The sequence below is a fragment of the Pseudochaenichthys georgianus genome, chromosome 8 (assembly GCF_902827115.2).
Source record: "Pseudochaenichthys georgianus chromosome 8, fPseGeo1.2, whole genome shotgun sequence".
Lineage (NCBI taxonomy): Eukaryota > Metazoa > Chordata > Actinopteri > Perciformes > Channichthyidae > Pseudochaenichthys > Pseudochaenichthys georgianus.
This window is the reverse complement of record NC_047510.2, coordinates 27,834,146-27,855,052: the sequence shown is the minus strand read 5'-3', so window position 1 is coordinate 27,855,052 and position 20,907 is coordinate 27,834,146. Positions and strand designations below refer to the sequence as shown.

At 39.2% G+C, this 20,907-nt stretch overlaps 1 protein-coding gene across 1 annotated transcript in view; it reads left to right on the top strand.

Annotated features, from left to right (window-relative positions):
- The window catches only part of LOC117450603 (alpha-1,6-mannosylglycoprotein 6-beta-N-acetylglucosaminyltransferase B-like), a 101,530-nt gene extending 86,691 nt beyond the window's left edge, over positions 1–14,839 (top strand). Inside the window, 3 exon segments of the mRNA XM_071204082.1 lie at positions 1,738–1,812; positions 8,240–8,496; positions 10,247–14,839. Coding sequence (XP_071060183.1) covers positions 1,738–1,812; positions 8,240–8,496; positions 10,247–10,445 — 531 coding nt within the window. The 3' untranslated portion in view covers positions 10,446–14,839.
- The last annotated feature ends 6,068 nt before the right edge of the window (positions 14,840–20,907 follow it).

Here is a 20,907-nt window from a genome sequence, read left to right as displayed (position 1 = left end):
ACTTTAAGACCTAATATAAATAAAAGGGTCGTGTTAGAAAACAATTCACTCACAGATTCATAATCATGAAGGTGGAATCTAACTATATCGATAATAATATTTATTGCATCCATGGGTAGAAACATGTTTTTTTCTGCTGTAAAGTTGGGCATTTTAACATGGGGGTCTATGGAAATTGCTCCTTTCTGCAGCCAGTCCCTAGCGGCCCATGTATGAACTGCAGTGTGTGGCACTTCCGTATTGGCTTCCCGGCTGTTCCCCAGAGTTTGCCGCTTGGTTCCAACCCAGCTTTAAGTTTAATTAATTTCGTTATGAGATTACTCCCAGTATATGTATTCAAAGCTCAGCACATAATGTTGTTTACTCAACACATTATTTGGATACGGTTTGTTAGTTCTGTGGCTCGTGTTTTAGTTATTCTTCTGTCAGAAAGCTCAAGAGCTGCCTGCTTGTTTGCTGAGATAGTAATGGCAACAGTGCATGATGGAAGTGAGGATACAGACAGTTGATAAAGACTCACTTAAATCTGTGAGACACCTGCTCGGCTTTACCCACCAGATGGGCTTGTTTGCCTTTTTCTGGACGCGGCTGCACCTCGGGGCAGAAGGTTCATGTTATCATCATCAATGATGGCATGAAATAATAACTGTTGCTCACACATATTTGTGGCTGAGCAATGCAATCAGTTGAGGTATATACATCGCAAAGTCATTTTAAAAGTGTTTACCGCTGCTGAATTCAAATCACCCTCGATGTAGCATTTTGCTTCCCTCTCGCTCAGATTCTATTATATAAAGATGCCCAAAAGGCAAAGTGCACAGCAGAATATCTGATCAAGTGCCAGATACATTTCATTAAACTCAGATGAAATAAAGTAATAAAAGAGTGCTAAAGGGAACACAACAACCATTTATCAATTTGAGTGCTTTTGTGGCCTGATAGAAAACAATGAGATCTCATTTTAGTTACTATAGGAGACATTCATTGCACATTCTGCACTGAAAATGCTGACATATTTCATAATTATTGATATCATCAAAATACAGTAGACAGTACTTACAATAATATAATCCTCCTTATCCAAACACATCAAGCACAGCAGTCATCGTTCTACACCATCAGTGCATGTGTGTGTCCATTCTGCATTATGACGCTGTTAGCATAAAACTCGAGAGAGAAGAGGAAAAGCTATGTGTCAGTGTTGATTCATTGAGTTTTAATCCATTTCCTGCCATCAGTCAGACAGTGAGTGACAGACCTTAACAGCGACAGTGATAACGGCTCCCAAAGGAGCGAGAACGCAACCCAAAATAAACCCATCTGCCTCCCTCGGTGCTGGATGACCTGTGCTCGGCTGTCAGTTTAATCCATTGTTTGACATATCGATGCGGTCGTCACTAAAAATAATGAAATCAATGTTCGAAGCCGTCACCTGTGATGTATTAAGTCATTGATTTTAATGTGCGGCTTGTGGCATGATATAAGCCGTGTCACAATTACGCTAATGAATATGTCAGCTTTGATTAACTATCAGATGCTCTGATCCTGTAATTACACAGCTTGCTTCTGTGGACACACACACACACACACACACACACACACACACACACACACACACACACACACACACACACACACACACACACACACACACACACACACACACACACACACACACACACACACACACACTCTCCCCTACCGGCTCTTTATAAGTGTGCACATCTGTGTTTGCAGGTGGAGCCATTCCTGCCGTATGAGTACACCTGTGAGGGGATGCTGGAAAGAGTTCACGCCTACATTCAGAACCAGGTGGGTCTCTAAGCTCCAAACCAGCTGGCACACTGGTTGAGGTCATAACAATGAACCTTAATAGAAGTTATTTGTAGGTGCTATGTCGCCTCCCATGAGATTAGGTTGTTAGCAGTTTTGTGTTGTGAGAAATAGAAACAAGGTTAATTGTTCTGCTACTTAGTCTGGCTCTACTGTTGCTCTTGCAAGTGAACACCATCAAGTCAGCTGCTCTAAGAATAGACTAGTGGTGTGTAGTAAATTGTTACAAAAACGAATAAAGTTTAGAAATAAAATAATGTTACTACAGTAGCTGGTCATTATTGCTGCAAATTAGTTTTGTGCCATAAAATACAATTAAAAACAATTTTACAAAATAGCTTTGCCCTGGCCTTTTTTAGTAACTACAAAAAAACGTTGTTCCATAACAGGCAAAATAAATGCTGGTTTGTGTGCAGGGGACTCATGGTTAGCAGTGAGTGATACAGCACGGGTGAGAGTGGGAACTTTTATAAAGATTATCATTCTTATAAATATACCCTGAAATATTGTCAGATTATTTTCCGAGCCGTATCGTCACCACTACCACAAAGGTATAGATGCAATGCCAATAGGCAGTCTTAAACCAACATATGCACAGTAGAAAGACACACTTTGTATGAGTCATGTCTGTTATGTTTTAGCAAATACTGACAAATGTGGAAACTGATCTCATATACATTAGGAGGAACATTTGATTCTTTGTTTTGAGTGCTTTTCTACGGAGCCCTGGAGGGTTCATAGAGAGAAAAATAAATAAAACGTGGCCACGCTTTAGTAACTCGTGCGCACGCTTTAGTAACTCGTGCGCACGCTTTAGTAACTCGTGCGCACGCTTTAGTAACTCGTGCGCACGCTTTAGTAACTCGTGCGCACGAGTTAATAAAGCTTGCGCACGAGTTACTAAAGCGTGCGCACGAGTTAATAAAGCATGCGCACGAGTTAATAAAGCGTGCGCACGAGTTACTAAAGCGTGCGCACGAGTTAATAAAGCATGCGCACGAGTTAATAAAGCGTGGCCTCGTTTTGTGTGTATGTGGGCATTTGTTTATGATAGTATCGTTCGTTCCGGTGCATTCCGGCAGGACTATAGCACATCGAGATTAAGATTAAACGAATTTATTTCACTTGGGAATACACATATAACTATGGAGAACCAGATTTGTGTAAATTACTATTCGTGGTAATTTGAAAACAAATGCCGCACACACACACACACACACACACACACACACACACACACACACACACACACACACACACACACACACACACACACACACACACACACACACACACACACACACACACACACACACACACACACACACACACACACACACACACACACACACACACACACACACACACACACACACACACACACACACACACACCATGCGCCCCGGTGACAGGACATCTCCTTCATAAAACGAGGGGAATACTCTGGTAGTTCGATGTGTGTAGAGGTGTGTGTGGTTAAACGTAGCAGCCTCCATCTCTATTCAGCGGTTCTATGGGCAACGCAGTGAAGTAAACAGTCAGATTCTGCTGAATTACACGTTACTGCCTCCAGTGCCCTGTACGACGAAGCCAGTTCAACAGACCCTGGATATGTTTGATTTACCCGGCTTAACTAACCCTAACAAACGCGATGTCGCTAAGGTTATCAACTCAGCAAATCAACCAGGGTTTCTCTGTCCGTCTGAGAGTGCGTTCACGTGAAAGGGACGGGGTAACCAACATTTGACCAATCACAAACATGGAGACGCGTGCTGACAGCGCAGCGTCATACTTCATGAATGAATAGTGTAAATAGCAAATCCTGCTTCGTAGTACAGGCCACTGGTGCCACAGAGATTTCATAAAGTGAAGGATGTTTTCCTTCTATAAAACAGCTGTGGGCAGCAGCAGATTCTGTGAGTCACGGACAGGAATCCCTCAATTTAAATAAAACGAGGCCATGCTTTATTAACTCGTGCGCACGCTTTATTAACTCGTGCGAACGAGAAAGTAAAACGTGGCCACGTTTTATTTATTTTTCTCTCAATGAACCCTCCAGGGCTCCGTACTTTTCTGTAATAGTATTACAATTTATGTTTTACTTTTCTAGCACAGATTATTTGTTCAAGTTTCTGCCAGAATTGAGCTTTTCTTGACCAGACTAGCTTCGAGTGTTGACCACATGATTCAAGTGCAAATGGTGTGACACACACTCCTGACTCTCCTGGCTTTCTTTCTCCAATTACTCTGTACAGTCTTCCAATTTCAAAAACATTCCTTGGTGGCAAACACAATTCAAGTTCAACATATGAATTGGGGAAGAAAGAAATAGCGTCTACGCACTACATCGAAGACACCTCTGCTCATTAGGTTAGTCTTTGTTTTGAGGTGTTTCAGCTTCTCTGTTGACAGGAGAGTTAATTGGCTGTTGCATTTTGGATCCTTGTTGCTAAGCCAATCAATTGTAATAAAAGTGTTTGTGACGCATTTGCAACAGACCTCCCCTTCTGTCCCTTTGCTTACTATGATGGTTGCATTTTTTATCAAAAGTGAAGGTTTTCCAAGAAATGTTGAATCAATAAATGACTGATAATAGTTTAGGAACAGAAACAGCAATTGGAAATGTACAACTGCAAAATGTCTCACTTCATTAAAGCACTCAAATGTCCAATTCATTCTACTAATAAACATATATTTATGAAGTTTCCCTTTACGGGATTACTCATTTGCGAAGCTGTAATATTTATGCCTCTGCTCCATTTCCTGGATCAGCTATTAAACTTCTCTGCAGGCAGCAGCTGCAAGCGTAATAGACTAGAAAGGTGACTAATTTCTCTCAATGATGTTCCTCGAGGAGGGTGATGAAAGACATGATCATGCTCATACATAAAAAATGGACTCTAAATTATTTTACACATTTCAAAAATGGGAATTCATAAATAATCAAGATATGATGTTATTGTGCATTTAACTGAATCCAGAGAAAGTACTCTTTCTGAATCTTACATTGTCAAACTCCACAACACATTCTCCTCCCACTCTTTTCTTCCACTTTTCTTAACCTTCTTTGCCATTTCTGACTTTTCCAATATTATTTTCTACTTTCTAAGCTCCCTTACAAATCTTTTTCTTCGTTTTATCTACTGCCCGACTGAACCTTTGGTCCTCGTTATCTCAATTACTCCATCGCACCACCGGCCACAAGCAGGGCTTCAGTCCTACTTTGACCCTTATACAATGTACTCTAAAGGCAGCTCAGTCGCTTTCCCTGGAAACACTTTCTATATGATGGTATATATTTCCCACTCGTTCTAGTTTCATAAGCATGTTTTGGTTCATTCCACAATTGGAAAAGACCATTTATGGACATTTCTCATTTCAGACATCCTTGTGTTCAAACAAATAGACAGAGTAAGGAGAAATAAGTGTTTATTTGCTCTGTGAATGGTAGCCATACAGAGCAGTGCAGTTGTTGTATTAATAAAAAACAAATGTAAAGAAGTTGGTGATGGCACAATTCTGCTTAATACATTGTTTAGCCTCGGTACATAGACAATCATTTTCCTGTTGCTTAACAGCAGTCTACTGAAGTACTGAAACACTTGAACCGAAGCATATCCTGTGCACGACTTTCCATGTCTTAACCACAAGCTTACAAGTTCAATTTTAAGCTAACACACTGACTTACTGTCTAACTGAGACTCTTGCATAACAGAACTATCATTTTTGTAACAAGTGCACTTGTCCTACTAGTTCATATCTGCTGTATAAAAAGCCTGCTGCTGTTGCTGATAAAACATTTCCAAAATGTCCATTAGTCATCCATAGCATTGTAGAAGTGTGCAGAACTACTGCAGGAAGTGAGGAAATAAAAGGGTCTCATGGATGATTAAAACAGACACTTCAGTTAATGACTTGTCTAGACCTCATCAGTGAGGCTGGAGACACCTTAAAACAAAAAGACCCACGTTTCAGATCTTGTCTTTGTTCTTTATGTGTGGGATTGGATAGCCTATTTGCTGAATATGATGACTCAGTGGTAGCATTAAAAAAGCCTCTGCTGTGTCTCATTTGAGATCCTTCCCTTAGTACACTGCCATGTCCTACACTGTGAACACTTGGGCAGTGTGTGACTTTCAATTGGGTAGCGTTGATTTAAATCCTACAAGGCGGCTGTGCCCTTTCAGGAAGTGACCAAACCTGCTGTTAGCTCAACCCAGTCTCACTGCATTTCGTGTTATAGTCACAACATTTAATCTATTGATTCGTGTTCACCAACACGATGTTCCCCTTTTTTCGTGTCACACAGAACGACTTTAAAAGCAATGTATTTCTATTGTTAGTATATTTAGTACCATATCCCAACGTGCATTGCGGCTAAAACATCCAATCACCGAGCTTCAACCATAGCTGAGAATCTTGGGCAATCAGTTCAGTGGGTGTGTATCTGTTTCCGGTTCTTTTATTTTGAAATTCAGTTCCTGACGGACGGCAAAAAAGCCCGATATTATAGAATTAAACAAATAAATAAAAACAAGGATAATTGTGTGTTATTGTTGAGTAAATAACAGTGTGTTATTTAGAAAATAATAACGAATTAGAAGGAAAAAAAAGATACAGATTTCAGTATTCTGAGGCTCTGAGCCCCATTTCTTTTCCTCACTGACGGCAGAAAATGTCCGACATTATATGATTTAAAATAAAATCAATAATCGTGGCTTGATATTGAGTAAGAAAATGTTTTTATGAACCACACAGCTTCCGGTCTTCCAAGACCCGACCGGACAAAAAGACGTGCTGCAGGCACTAAATATACTACCAATAGAAATACATTGCTTTTAAAGTCGTTCTGTGTGACACACAAACAAAAGGGGAAAATCGTATTGGTGAACACGAATCAATAGATTAAATGTTGTGACTATAACACGAAATGCAGTGAGACTTGGTTGGCTAGCTAGCTAACTAGCAACATTCGCTAGCAGTAGCAAATCATTAAAGACTGCTAAATTAACCTAATACAATTAATGGTGGCTTCACAGTATAGTGGTTATTTTATTAAAAAGTGAAAAAAAAACATGTTTACGTTTTTTTGTATTGTGCTGTCTTCACCGAGGCAATAACAGCTAGTCCCACAACTTCTGGTATGTAGCCAATGGCGTCGATTGTAGCCTATTTTGTTCCGCACTCAAAATTTGGACCGCAATGATGCATTTGTGCTCTCCAAATAGCACATTTAACGAGAGAAGTATGTAAACTGACACACAGCACTCATTCTTAACTTGCTATAATCACATACGCACCTATCTTGTTCAAAATTAACAGAGAAAATAAAAAATGTTGTACATTTTCTAACAAGCCCTTCACACAAAACCAAATAAATGAACTCCATCAAATAAAATGGTTTGATAAAAAAACAGATGAAAGAATTCAAAATAGTAGCATCTGCACTGCCTTCCATCTCTATCTCTTAACCTTGTTTGTTTCCATGCTTGTTACATTCCTGATGAGCTGTGTGAGTGTGTGTCACAGATGTTGTGTGGGATAAGGAGAGCAGCAGAGATGGAGAGATAGGAAGCCAAGTTATTGCCTGCGGGCACTGGGAGCCTGTTTAATACAGAGACCGGAGGCCAGTGGGACATGTCAGAGAAATATTATTACCTGGGTTTTATGAATAGCCCCAGCTGGAGGGGAAATATAATCAGGACTCTCAGTGCAGTCTAATTCTGCCTCCAACCCCCACTTGGTATTGGTTGGCATGGCTGCATTCATATAAATTCCTGGAAGATTGACGAGGGCGTGTCAGCTCTGATAAGCACCTTTGTATCAGAATGTTTGTTATTATTTCCCCCGCTTAGCTATTGCAGAGCTGAATGTATGATTTGTCACTGATCTGAGTTTATTTTATCTGACAGGGCAAAGTGTTAGCAATAGAGTGGAGCAGGGATGATGTAGGCCGACCCTGAAGTTAGCATTGTCTCTCTTGACAAAAAGCCAATGGGATTTTCTCTCTGTGAATGATACTTTGTTCAGCAGCAGAGTCGCCACATATTAACACCTCTTTATAATAGTTGAAGCGTAAATGCAATCTGCAGAAGTCAAAAGCTAATGTTAGGTTATAAACCGCTAAGCTAAATGCGGACATGGTTGGATGACGTTTAGTATTCTCAATTGTTAGCATTTGCACTATTATTTTCTGACATATTTTATGTTGTAGAACAAAATGTGAAATATCATAAGCTTGTGTTAACCATGGACCTTCGGGGATCCAACCAAAACCGTTCAGAAAAAACATTGACTTTAAGAGGAGCTAACCGGAAGGGCCAAGTCTTTTAGGACACATTCCTGCTACACTTATACAACACTGAGCAAATGACTGATCTGGGTCACTCTATCTTTGTTCCTGCAGGACTTTTGTTCCCCCAAAGCTCCCTTTCCTCCTGTAAACTCGTCTTGGCTGAGCAGTCCTTTCGTCCTGCTGCCTAACTCCAGCATCCTAACCTGGGCCTCCAACGCCAGCTCCTACACATCCTGGCCGCCCCTCAGTGCGCTGCGCCTGCTGGCTTCTCTGGAAGGAGAGTCCTGTGTGGAGGCGTGCCAGGGCGCAGAGCTCATCTGTGAACCTGCCTTGTATCGCTTCATCAACATTAAGGAGGCCTTCAGCGCGTAAGTTGTTTCTTCATTGGGATAATTGACTCACCATTTGGCCCAGAACTGTTTTTTCGTTTCATTTGCTGCTATCGATGCATGGCAGTGGAAAGATAACACCGAGATTTAAGTATCAGAGGACAATAATCCTTTTTAGACATAATAGTTGACCCTTTAAAATTCTGAAATGAAGGGAAGTGATGCCAACACACGCATGCTGTTTTTAATACAAAGATTTGTCACCAATCTGGAATCTTATGGATATACATTTGCATGTCAACTTTACACCCATCAATGTGATATACACTGTAGTGCATGTACCTTCTTTAAATAGAAAATGGAAGTTAAACTCTTCTTGCTGAAAGCCCCATCCACACTATTGATTACCTTTTTGAATGTTCATTCTGCAAAGCAACCAATTGGACTAACTAACTAACTTTTCCTCTCCACAACATTACGCCTGATTTGCATTTTTTGTTTAAAGTTATGCAAGAAGACACTAGTTTTACTGTTTCCTCTCGTATCTCCCCTAATTCCTTTAGGTTTTGGGGCAGCACTGTAACAATAAAATAAATATATTACTGTGTAAAAGTCCCTAAAGGTGCATTACTCATTCTACAGTATTAATAAAACTGTCCGTACAGCTATATCTTCTAGCATACTCAGACTAATCATAATATTTATTTGGTCTATATTGTATTCATATTAATTATGTCTATAGTGTCTTATTTCTATCAGCTAGGGTGTATTCAATTTGTATTCCACTGCTTATAGTAGTTCACCTTTTTTATTTAGTTATTTTAATATGATGTGTTAAAGCGCTTTGAATTGCCTTTGTGTCTGGAATGTGTCCAAGGTTCATAATTAAACCTTAACCTATAGTGTGTATACCCATAAATACTGTCATACTGTATTAACGTTGGCTTTTTTAATCTTTTATATTTATATACTTGCATAATACTATAAATAATTTATATTAAATGACATAATATTTAGCTTTGGCGCTATGCTAGGTGGCAGCCTGTTGCAGCAGCTCCCTGTGTGTCTTATTGATTTTTGTTTTTTTACTACTTTTATTCTCTTCGTTTATTTCTTGTGTCTTAATTTCTCTTATGTACATTGCCTTGTGTTTTTATGCTGCTGCAACGCAAACATTTCCCAAATTGGGATCAATAAAGTATCTATCTATCTACCTATCTACCTATCTATCTATCTATCTATCTATCTATCTATCTATCTATCTATCTATCTATCTATCTATCTATCTATCTATCTATCTATCTATCTATCTATCTATCTATCTATCTATCTATCTATCTATCTCTTCTCTCTCTCTATCTATCTATCTATCTATCTATCTATCTATCTATCTATCTATCTACCTACCTACCTACCTACCTACCTATCTATCTACCTATCTATCTATCTATCTATCTATCTATCTATCTATCTATCTATCTATCTATCTATCTATCTACCTACCTACCTACCTACCTATCTATCTACCTATCTACCTATCTACCTATCTATCTATCTATCTATCTATCTATCTATCTATCTATCTATCTATCTATCTATCTATCTATCTATCTATCTATCTATCTGTCTATCTATCTATCTCTATAACACTGAACTGTATTGCTTCTGTTGCACGTACTGGTTAATGCTAACTGCATTTGGTTGTCTTAGTACTGCAAGGACAAAGTGGAATAAAAAAAACGGAGAAAATAAACTCTAATAACTCTAACTGCTCCGTGTTTGTTCGCAGGCTGGAGCTCCAGTGTGATGGAGTGGAGTCCCAGGTGAACCACCTCCTCCCTGCCTTCTCAGCTGAGCATGCTGAATGTGGCCTGCAGCAGGATCCGCTGCTGTTTAGCTGCGCCGGCTCCAGTGCCAAATACCAGCGCCTCTGCCCCTGCAGGGACTCTCGGGTCGGCCAGGTGGCTTTGTGCAGAGACTGCCTATGACCAGAGGAGGATCTGAGGTCTGAGACTCTTTTATAGCTCACGGCGAAATCTCTTTGAAAAGGAAAGTCCGTGGTGAAATGCTGAAACACAAAAACTCAGCTCCTTTACCTCTGACAAAGGACTGGATGCGGAATTATAAGAGGCATTACCTCTCAGGGACCTGCATGATTGTACTTTGAATCTGGTGGGATTGAAGCCTCAGTTTAAAAGGTTGACATGGCGGCTGCATTAGAACACAGTCTTTATAACTGAATTGGGTCGTTTGGTGGATCAGTTTAGTCAAGAGGGAAGCTTTGAATTAAACTACATATTGAAAATGCTTGAAATTCACAAGTGTGTTTGCTCGGTGTCGTGTGAATACCTACAGTGTCATAGTGGAGTTTGGATATTTGTACTAAATGCACCCAAAGCCATTTACACTATGTTGAGATGTAATATTTGACATGTACTGTAATGAATATATTTGTATATAAGTGTTGTTTAATACATTGCCACAACAAGAAAACTGTTTGTTTCTAATTCAGCGTTTCTCAAAGTGTGGGGCGCAGAGATGTGATAGGTGGGTCGCGAAAAAAAAAAAATTATTTAAAAAAAAAAAATCTGATTTTTTTTTAATTTTTTTTTTTCACATTTATTTATTATTTATACACTGGTGGAATATCAAACCAACGGCCCTCCCGGGGTGCAAAATGCATCAATGAAAGCGACCCTCTACCACACAAAACAACACCTGTAAATAACCCAATTTGTGTTCTTTGAAATTGAAAAGGATATTGCGTTGTGTTTGTTGTCTTAAGTGTAATTTGGCATGCTTTTATTTTGAAGGCGAGTTTACGCTTTTGACAGTTGTTGTTGCTATGGAAACAAGAAACGTTTCACAGCGGGCGGAACTTGTCATAAAGTCCGCGATAATAAAGCCCACCCATTTAGAGGGAAGATATGATTGGTAAATTGTACTGTCATTTGACATTACTCTCGTTCAGTTACTATAGCGACCCTCTGTGAGTTCACAGCTGGACGTCCAATCAGCTCCTGTCTTCACCTCGCAGAGACGAGCTTCTTTCATTTAACCCTTCACATTCAAACAGAAACTGAATAGGCAGATTCAAAGGATTTATTTATTTGGAAATGTTATTTTAAATACAATTTAATCAAGTTATTTTTGGTAAAAGTAATGACAAATATTACTAAAAACATATTTAAAAAATATATATAAAGAAAAATATAATTTGTTTTAATGTTTTTAAATATTATTTTGTAGAATATCTTAGGCCCTCAGAGACAGGCTCGCCACTGGTAAAAATCTCTCATACACACGTGAAATGCTCTCACAGACACACACAACAGCGTTGCAGTCGGGAAGAAAAGCAATGTGGAGCAAGAGAGAGAGAGAGAGAGAGAGAGAGAGCACACTTTTATCTATTTAATAAAGTTGTACAAAATAAAGTAAGAAATCATTCCAATGTGTACTATAGGACAGTAAAAAGTTTAAAAGGGGAGGGATTAGTCAAACATGCATAAATAAAAAGAAAGAATGCTAACTAGGTAACATAAGATAAGAATAAACAAGTTTAAATGATTTGTTGTGATCAAATTCTAAAGATGTTTGGATTACTGAAAAGTATACAGCTCCCTTTCATCTGAGTGTTGAGAGCTGTATCCATACATTCATGTTGGGCTCAAAGTAGGGCTGCTCTATTATGGCAAAAATCATAATCTCGATTATTTGGGTCAATAATTGATATCACGATTATTAAAAACGATTAACCATTTACTTTGAAAAACATCAATTTATTGAAGAAAATAATTTGAAAAGTATGTTTTTAACAGTTGATTACCCTGTACTTTAAGTATAATTCAACTGAAAAACCTATTTAAAAAATAAATAAAATCGTTTTATTTCGATTATGTTGTTTTCATAATCGTTGCAAGCCAAAATCGTAATTGCGATTAAAATACGATTTAATTGAGCAGCCCTAGCTCAAAGTGCACCAGATTGATGAATTCAACTTCAACATTTAAAATAAATCTTCCTGGGGGTGCATGCCCCCGGACCCCCCTAGATGATGTGATGTCCACCACCAAATAAAGCAGGTTAAAATAATTAAATTGCATACATTTTATTTTAGTAAACACTGAAAACGGGTCCCACAGACCCAAACAGCACTCAAAGGTTAAAGGTAGCATATAATAATGTTAAAATGTGCTAAATATATACACTGCAAAAAATCAAAAAAGAGGAGTTAAAGTAGCTCACGACTTGTTTAATTTTTTGAAAGTAACCCTCATCCTAAAAAAGGTTGGTGACCCCGTTATAGAACGATACATTTGACAATTTTAAGCTTGGCCAACCCTTTTATTGGAGCGATGAGGAACAGGTGGGGCTTGAAAAGGCCCACCTGTTCAAAGTGGGGAATGACAGAAAAAGTTTGAGAACCACTGTTCTAATTGAATATAGGGGGAAGTGGGAATTATTTTAATTAGTTTTCTTTCAGATTCATCCTAATTGAAAAGATATCATCAATCTTGTATGGTCAATTTCACAAAGTGTGAACCACTTAACCACTTCTCTCACATTGTGATTTATGTTCAGTGCTGGCTTCAGATGATTTGTTTATAAAGCGTTCTTTAGATACAAGGTGACGATAGTGTTTCCAGAGTTTCCTCAATCAATGGTTTTTAAAGTGATGTTTCTTTTGTTTTTGCTTTAACTGAAGCAGATAATAAATTATTCTTCACTTATATAAACATATACTATATTAGCAAGACACCTTTTTGTAATTGACCTTTACAGAGATGAGCATGAGCAATACTGGAAAGTGGTTTATATATGAGAGCAGCAGATAAATATACATATTATTTGAGGCTTATCGCTCTTGACGAAGCTGCTGTTGGCAAGGGGTTTAGCCTGTGACCTAAGATTTCCATTGACATATCTACACTGTAGCTATGTACAAATGACAATACAAGCCTTGCATCTTGAGTTTAGGTTATCGAGCATTTCTTATTGAAAAGATTACATGCCTATATGTCAGTTGTTTTTGGATGCTGTTATTGTTCTTTTTGCCCGTTCTGTAACTGTATTTGTAACGCAATACCATACCGTTGTAAGGAATGCAATGTTCTGTTTCGTACGAGGCTTCAGAAGTCTAGGTTAACCAAATGAGAAACACATCTTCTAATTTACTAAGTCTTTTCAGTAAAATCATTCCTCCATGTAATTGTTTCCACAGACCGTTTTCTTGCAGAGTTGCTGCAGAAAGACAATAACACAAAGTAAACCCTGCCCTTGAATACAGTACCTTCACAAGATACTCTGCCTCACGTTGCCTTAGCCAACCTTTTTTTTTTGTTCCCCTTCTCTCTAATAATAATAATAATAATAGCTTTGATTTATATAGCGCCTTTCAAGGGACCCAAGGTCGCTTTACAAGTAATAGGGCAAACACATAACAAAACAAAAGTCAGACAGACAAAACAACAGATCGATTTAGGGGCCGAAAGCCTTGGCAAACAGATGGGACTTGAGGGCCCTTTTGAAGGCGTCAAGTGTGGGGATGTTGCGAATCTCCGCAGGGAGAGCCTTCCAGAGTATTATTGTTTGATTGTATTAGAAGAAATCTAGAGGTGTGGAGGTGGATGTATGATAACAGTGTTAATGCTCAAAAGGGAGTATTGTATTAAAGGTCCCATGTCATGCTTTTCTGGTTATTACCCGTCCCCTTGTGTGTTATGTAGCTTTGTATGCATGTAAACGGTCTGCAGAGTCACAAACCCTCAAAGTAGGCCTACACCCTGTAGCGAGTACAACTCTAACACAGAAAAGACCTGTCTATGCTGCCCCAGAATGCCTCGTTGGATATTTCTCTTTTTCCATTGTTTACTTCATGGGTATAGTGACGTATTTCGGGTATAGTGAAGTAACGTTACGTCCGCGGAGCCGTTACGTTTGGACTATGGTTTGGACCAATCCGCGGACTTCCTCACACACACACACACTCGGTGGGACGTTGCGAGGCTCGCTGCTGCGAGGAGCGGGACACTGTGAGCTGGCTCACTGGTGTGGGGTCGGTGAGACAGCGAGAGACCGCGGAACTCAGCCTGGGCACAGACACAAACTCCCAGCCAGGCTCCAGGTCAGTGCCGCCTTAATGCACGGGCTGACCTGGGCTGAAGCCCAAGGAGATTGGGGGCCTATCATGAGCCATTAAAATAAAAAAAACACATAACCAGTCTCAAGACTAGTTATGCATTAGTGAGTGTGATGGTGTTCATGAGGTGTTGTTTCGAGACAGGTGTCGCTCACACACACACACACACACACACACACACACACACACACACACACACACACACACACACACACACACACACACACACACACACACACACACACACACACACACACACACACACACACACACACACACACACACACACACACACACACACACACACACACAGTATCTCCCTCCCTTTCTCTTCCATTGATCCACCACACTAACGTTGATCAAGTTAGCTAGCAAGTTAGCTACAGTTACGTTAATGATATCACCTTTAGGACAGCCACCTGACATGGCTCTTCTTCTATAGTGGTAATAGGGGAAAACATTGAAATATTGTCGTCTGTTTTCGTTTCATGTTTGCTTCCTGTTTAGCGCTCCGCGAACTTGAATGGTGGACGGATCAAATTCTGATAACGTTAGAGAAACTTGGGGTTTGTCAGAGCCGTGTGTTGCTGTTGCTTAGCAACAGGCAACAGGCCACATGCGACGGAAGCTCCAGACGTCCAAAAGTATTAACGAAGAGGCGAAAGCGTGAAAGCGCAGTCACAAAATGAAGTTGTTACGTATCATCGCTCATTTTTAAGAGGGTATACGGAAATCACTGGCATTTTCTTGTGGGTATACGGCGTATACCCGCGTATCACGTAGACTACACCACTGGGCATACGTCCTCCACCCCTCGAGAGTTATCGCTGACTCAGCCATGTTTATGCAGCACTGCAGGTGGAGATGTAGTCGCGCAGATTACGTACATATAAACCTACAAAGTACTGATATAGTAAATAAAAAAATAATTATTTGTATGTAGTTGTATATTGCAATAATAACGTATGGTTGTCACAAAATCCCACGGCACACCCGGACTTGCCTCACGGCACACCAGTGTGCCGCGGCACACCGTTTGGGAACCACTGATCTAGAGAATTCGAACGGCACTTATCATGGCTGCCACTGAGGGACTTCCGGGTCATTTCACTCCGTTAGGAAGGTTCCCAAGCTAAATGGACTATTCGACTTCAGCCTGGGTTTCGCTGTGTCTCGCTGTCTCGCAGACCGACGGCTACTGGCTCACAGGGAGGGGGGGGGCAGGAGCTCCAACAAGCCGTTAGGACAGAGAGTGAATACACATACTATACAGAGATGCTGATGAGAAACCAATGTGAGTTTGGAAAATTGCACAATGTAAATGTATTTTAGTATAACCCAACAATGGAATTATGATCAGTAGAAATGGCCATGACATGGGACCTTTAAGTTAGACTTGGGAAATGGGAACCAAAGTGTGTAAAGTAAGATGAATATCACCAGAGGCCTACAGGAAACTGCAGCAGATTTGTATGGCTCGTTGGATTTATTACTACAGATGTATTACTAGTCCATGCTTTTATCTTCAGTAGACTGGACTACTGCAATGGTGTCTTCACAGGTCTCACTAAAGAATCTATTAGGAAGCTGCAGCTGATTCAGAACGCCGATGCTCGAGTCCTCACTGACACTAAGAAAGTGGATCACATCACTCCTGTTCTGAAGTCTTTACACTGGCTTCCTGTGTGTCAAAGAATAGATTTCAAAATACTGCTGCTGGTTTATAAAGCACTGAATGGTTTAGGCCCAAAATACATTTCTGACCTCCTGCTAAATTATGAACCATCCAGATCTCTCAGGTCTTCAGGGACTGGTCAGCTTTCTGTCCCCAGAGTCAGAACTAAAGATGGAGAAGCAGCGTTCAGTTATTATGCTCCAAACATCTGGAACAAAGTCCCAGAAACCTGCAGGCCTGCTGCAACTCTGACTACTTTTAAATCCAGACTAAAGACTTTTCTTTTTGTCACTGCTTTTAATTGAACTATTCATATCTTAGACTGCACTGTAACTTTTATCCATGTATTTTTTCATTTTATGTTTATTTTATTAGCTTTTCTTTTTAATGACTGATTTTAAATGCCATTTTCTTAATGTCTTTCGTTTTTTGTAAAGCACTTTGAATTGCCTTGTGTTGAAAAGTGCTATATAAATAAACTTGCCTTGCCTTGCCTTGCCTTACTACAAATAGGACTAATTTCAAACCCCTCAGCATGGTGCCAAGTTATCACATAGTGAAAAGCACATTTAAACCATCAAAGTCTTTCCCAAAAAGAGTTTTGCCTGCGTAAAGCAAAGCATAGATATATAGTAGGACAATGTTTGAAACAATTTCACCAAAAGATTGCAGTTAAATTAGTTCCCCCCTCACCTACCCCCCCCCATCAGGCACAGTCATTATTTCCAGAATGGTATCCTCTCCACATGCATTCCTGTTTTTCTACACAGTAGGAAATGTGGTCAACATTAGCAGGACAGCAAATAATGTCTCAAACAAAAAACAATCATATGTACAAAAGTTGAATATGAACGGATATACATAACAACAATTATCTCATTATATCTTTAGAAATGTTCTCTTTCTTCTGACTGTAAAAAATATGCAGATTTATTTCATCACTGACACTTTCCAGGTTCATTTCCAATTAAATCTATTTTTCTCTCTTTGTGTTTGCTTGTGCGGGCTTCACAAAGAAAAATCCATATGTCATATTCACTTAATGTCTCATTATGAACCCATTAAGTAAAGATGTATACACAGCACTGTTTTAAATCACCTTTACAGACTGACATTATAATTTTTTCGCACAGAAACGATGCAGTGTCGCTGAAGTCGTTATCGTGTGAGCTGCTGCTCCACTGAAGCTGAAACTCTGCCTAAGATAAGAGGATTTTAATGAGACTTGAGTTGGGGTTTTCATTTAATGATTGTGCTAGTCTCTCTTTGACTGATAGCAAGGACTATTTCACATTATGCCCATTTTCGCCTCTTCAATTCATAATCTCTGAACTAACATTTAACTTTCTCTCAAAAACCCAAAGAGAAAAGACTAAAGAATGTGGCAGCGGTCAGGAAGGCTTTTCATTTGGATGAATTCAGGTTTTCAACCAAAGTTTTAAAGAAAAATAAACCACTTGAGCAGAATGATAAATGATACCTTTCAGAGTTAGACAATGCTGCACATACTCTTAAGTATTTTTCTTTTCAGCTTCAAAAACTCACCTCTATTTCTGATTTTCACCACTTCAACATTCTTTTAATTTCCTGCCAAGAAAGAGCTGCTTTAATAAGAAACCAATTCTGCAGAAACCATATAGTGGGCGGGTGGCGCAGTGGTCTGTGCATCCGATCATCAGATCAAGGGGGAGTGCTGGGGAACCCGCTCCTGCTGCAACGCATTTTAATCGCACTTTAATCGCACTTATTTTTGCACAGCGGAACGTTTCTCACTGGATGAGTTTCAGGCGTACCGATTATACTGGAGCACCAACTAACGTTCATGACTTCAGCATGGGACTTCAAACAACAACAAACCACGGTGAACAATAGTCAAACATGAACGAACAAGCTGATGAGACCGCTTTGGTCGGCCCCGTGGATGGGAAATTTTGTTTTAAAAAACGGACAGATGGAAGCGTCGATAAGAGCAAGGTTGTGTGCAAATTATGCAAAAAATAATTTGCATATCACCACAGCACATCAAGCCTAAAGTATCACCTAAATGCAAAGCATGTAGCAGCTAGCATGGACGTTAGCCCGACTCCGAGTGCAAGGAACCACACCCTGACCCAACCCACACTCAGGGCCAGGATAAGTAAGTCCACGTCTGAGAAAATAACGAACTCCCTGGATTGCACTCCACTTGGAGTAAAATCCTTGTGAAAATTGCTTCTCACTGTTCTCAGGTCAAATATGTATATTTGATTAAAAATGCGATTAATTTCGATTAATTAATTACAAAGCCTCTAATGAATTAGATTAATGTTTTTAATCGAGTCCCGGCTCTAATAATAATGCTTTACAAGCTGCAGATACTTCACTTGTGGCTGTTTGCTCTCATTTTCGGCACAGCTCATTTACCTCCATGTAAATTCAATAAGATCGTTTTTTTATTTTTATTATTTTTGGTTAAAACCTGTTAAACCCCGAGCCTGTTTTTCAGGTTTCAGGCTCGAAAATGACATTCCCAGAACAAATGACCATATCTTCCCTTCTAAAAGGGTTAAATTAATAATCTTTTTTCTCAAAGTAATGATAAACCTGTGAGTTGGATGTAGAAAAGTCAGATTCAATATAGATGTTTTTTATTTGAAAGAAAATTCAGATTGAACATGGTAAAAAACTGTAAATTATAGTGTCCGTCCAAAATATATTTTGTACTTATAGTGAAAATTACCCTTGGATGATGGGTTAGTAGACTAAAAGCTTTAGGAATCCAAAGTACAACATATAATAAGTACCCTGTATCAAGATTGATGCAAAACAAGTGATATTTTACCTTTTTAGACAGATTTAGCAAAAAAAAAACAATTCTGGGGCCATTTGGGTGGATTTTCCATATCTCTGGCCCCCCTTGCTGGATTTTGACATATGACATCTCTTTCTGACCGTCAGAGCCAATGGAATCGAGGGGAACTCACACATAGTCCTTATTTGGTAATGTGTGTGTGTGAGAGGCTGCCACATAGCCTAGACCGGAAGCAGCCACTCTGGTGACTACCATTAGCAGCTAACTTTTGCTCTGCGATTTTTAAATAAAAATGGAATTATGGATTATAAATGAAATAATTTTTTTATACAGAGACGTTGAAAACCTATGGATTAACCGATTTAGCCGCGTTTTCTCGTTTTAATGCCATTGAACACGTCTTTTGATCAGATTGACAGCTACGGTGAGACGATCTTCCTAGAAGCACCGTAAAGGTACGTGTTGTGACGTCTGTGTTTGCTTCCCCTGTCCGAGTTCGGATCACTCAGTGATGATACTATATACCAAAATAATCTGTGGAACCTCAGCTTTAATCGGATATCTTGTATGTGCAACTACGATAAGTAATAAGGGTACTTTTATCTTGAGTTCTGTGCCAATGTCCGTTAGCATTTTTCACTAAGGGGTCATTTAGATGCTTCTTATGAGACTTGTGTTTTGTTTTGGTAAAACAATTTGTATCGTCAGTTAGCTGAGATTATTCTGGTATAACACATTAATAGGTTCTTAAATATTAAGATCCCCCTGAGACACAGTGTCGCTGACGGGGACCCTGGGGTTTAACAGGTTTTTATAAAGAGGAAAAAAAAGACTTCTCTCAAGTTTCCAGATAGAATAGATCGATAGAAATGATGGAACAAAACAAGCTGAGGGTGTAAGTGAATACAAACAAATAAATAACTATTTTATAAACCTTTGTTTTTGACTTTATAGTCTGCATAAAAAAACTGCTCTGATTAGAACATATGGCACAATATAAAATAATAATAACAATTAAAAAGAATAATAATAATAATACATGTAAAACAAAATCCACATAAATAAATAAATACATACAAATACATTTAAACAAGTTTTAAAGGGGCCCTATTATGCTACCATGTTCATATTTGCTTTTGTTGTGCCTCTACTGTGACAAAAGGCTTCAAAGGAACATTTGCTTTTAACAATGAACATGAAATATGGTTACCCATTTAAATTCCTTAATGTTTAATGAGTGTATGTCCTTTACCTTAGCCTAACACTTTTATTTCCTCTTCACTTTTCAGATGAAAACGATTTGTACAATGTCCCTTTTCACACACATTAATGGATTGTGTCTCTTGTATAATGTTCTGACCATGAAGTGTGTTTTGGCTGCAGCAGAACACATCTCAAACCCGGTGAAGGTGTGTTTTCTTCATGACACAGTATGATTCATGGCATTGCAGTTCGCCTTTTCAAAAGAAAGAGGTCATGCAGTTCCAGGATTAATTACTCACCTCCACCACAGCACAGCACATATCTGACCCCTTACTCTTTGAGCACTAGTTTCTCTATATATCTAGTTTCTTTTTTCTTTCTAAATCTCAATCCTTACCTCGTATTCCCAAGGTTTTAATACCTTCTCCAAGACCAATTACCCACACTTTATGAATGCTGCATATTTGATATTCCTTTCTAATTAATTCTCTCTTGTGCTTTTTGGCTCTTTAGTATGTGTTACAGAGTGGAGCCCCAGCGCTGACTGCTACAAAGATAAATGCATCACAAATGAAGACTCTGCACAGCTCTCTTTGAGTCACACTGTACTGTATGCAGACGCCTTTGTGCATAATAATAGGT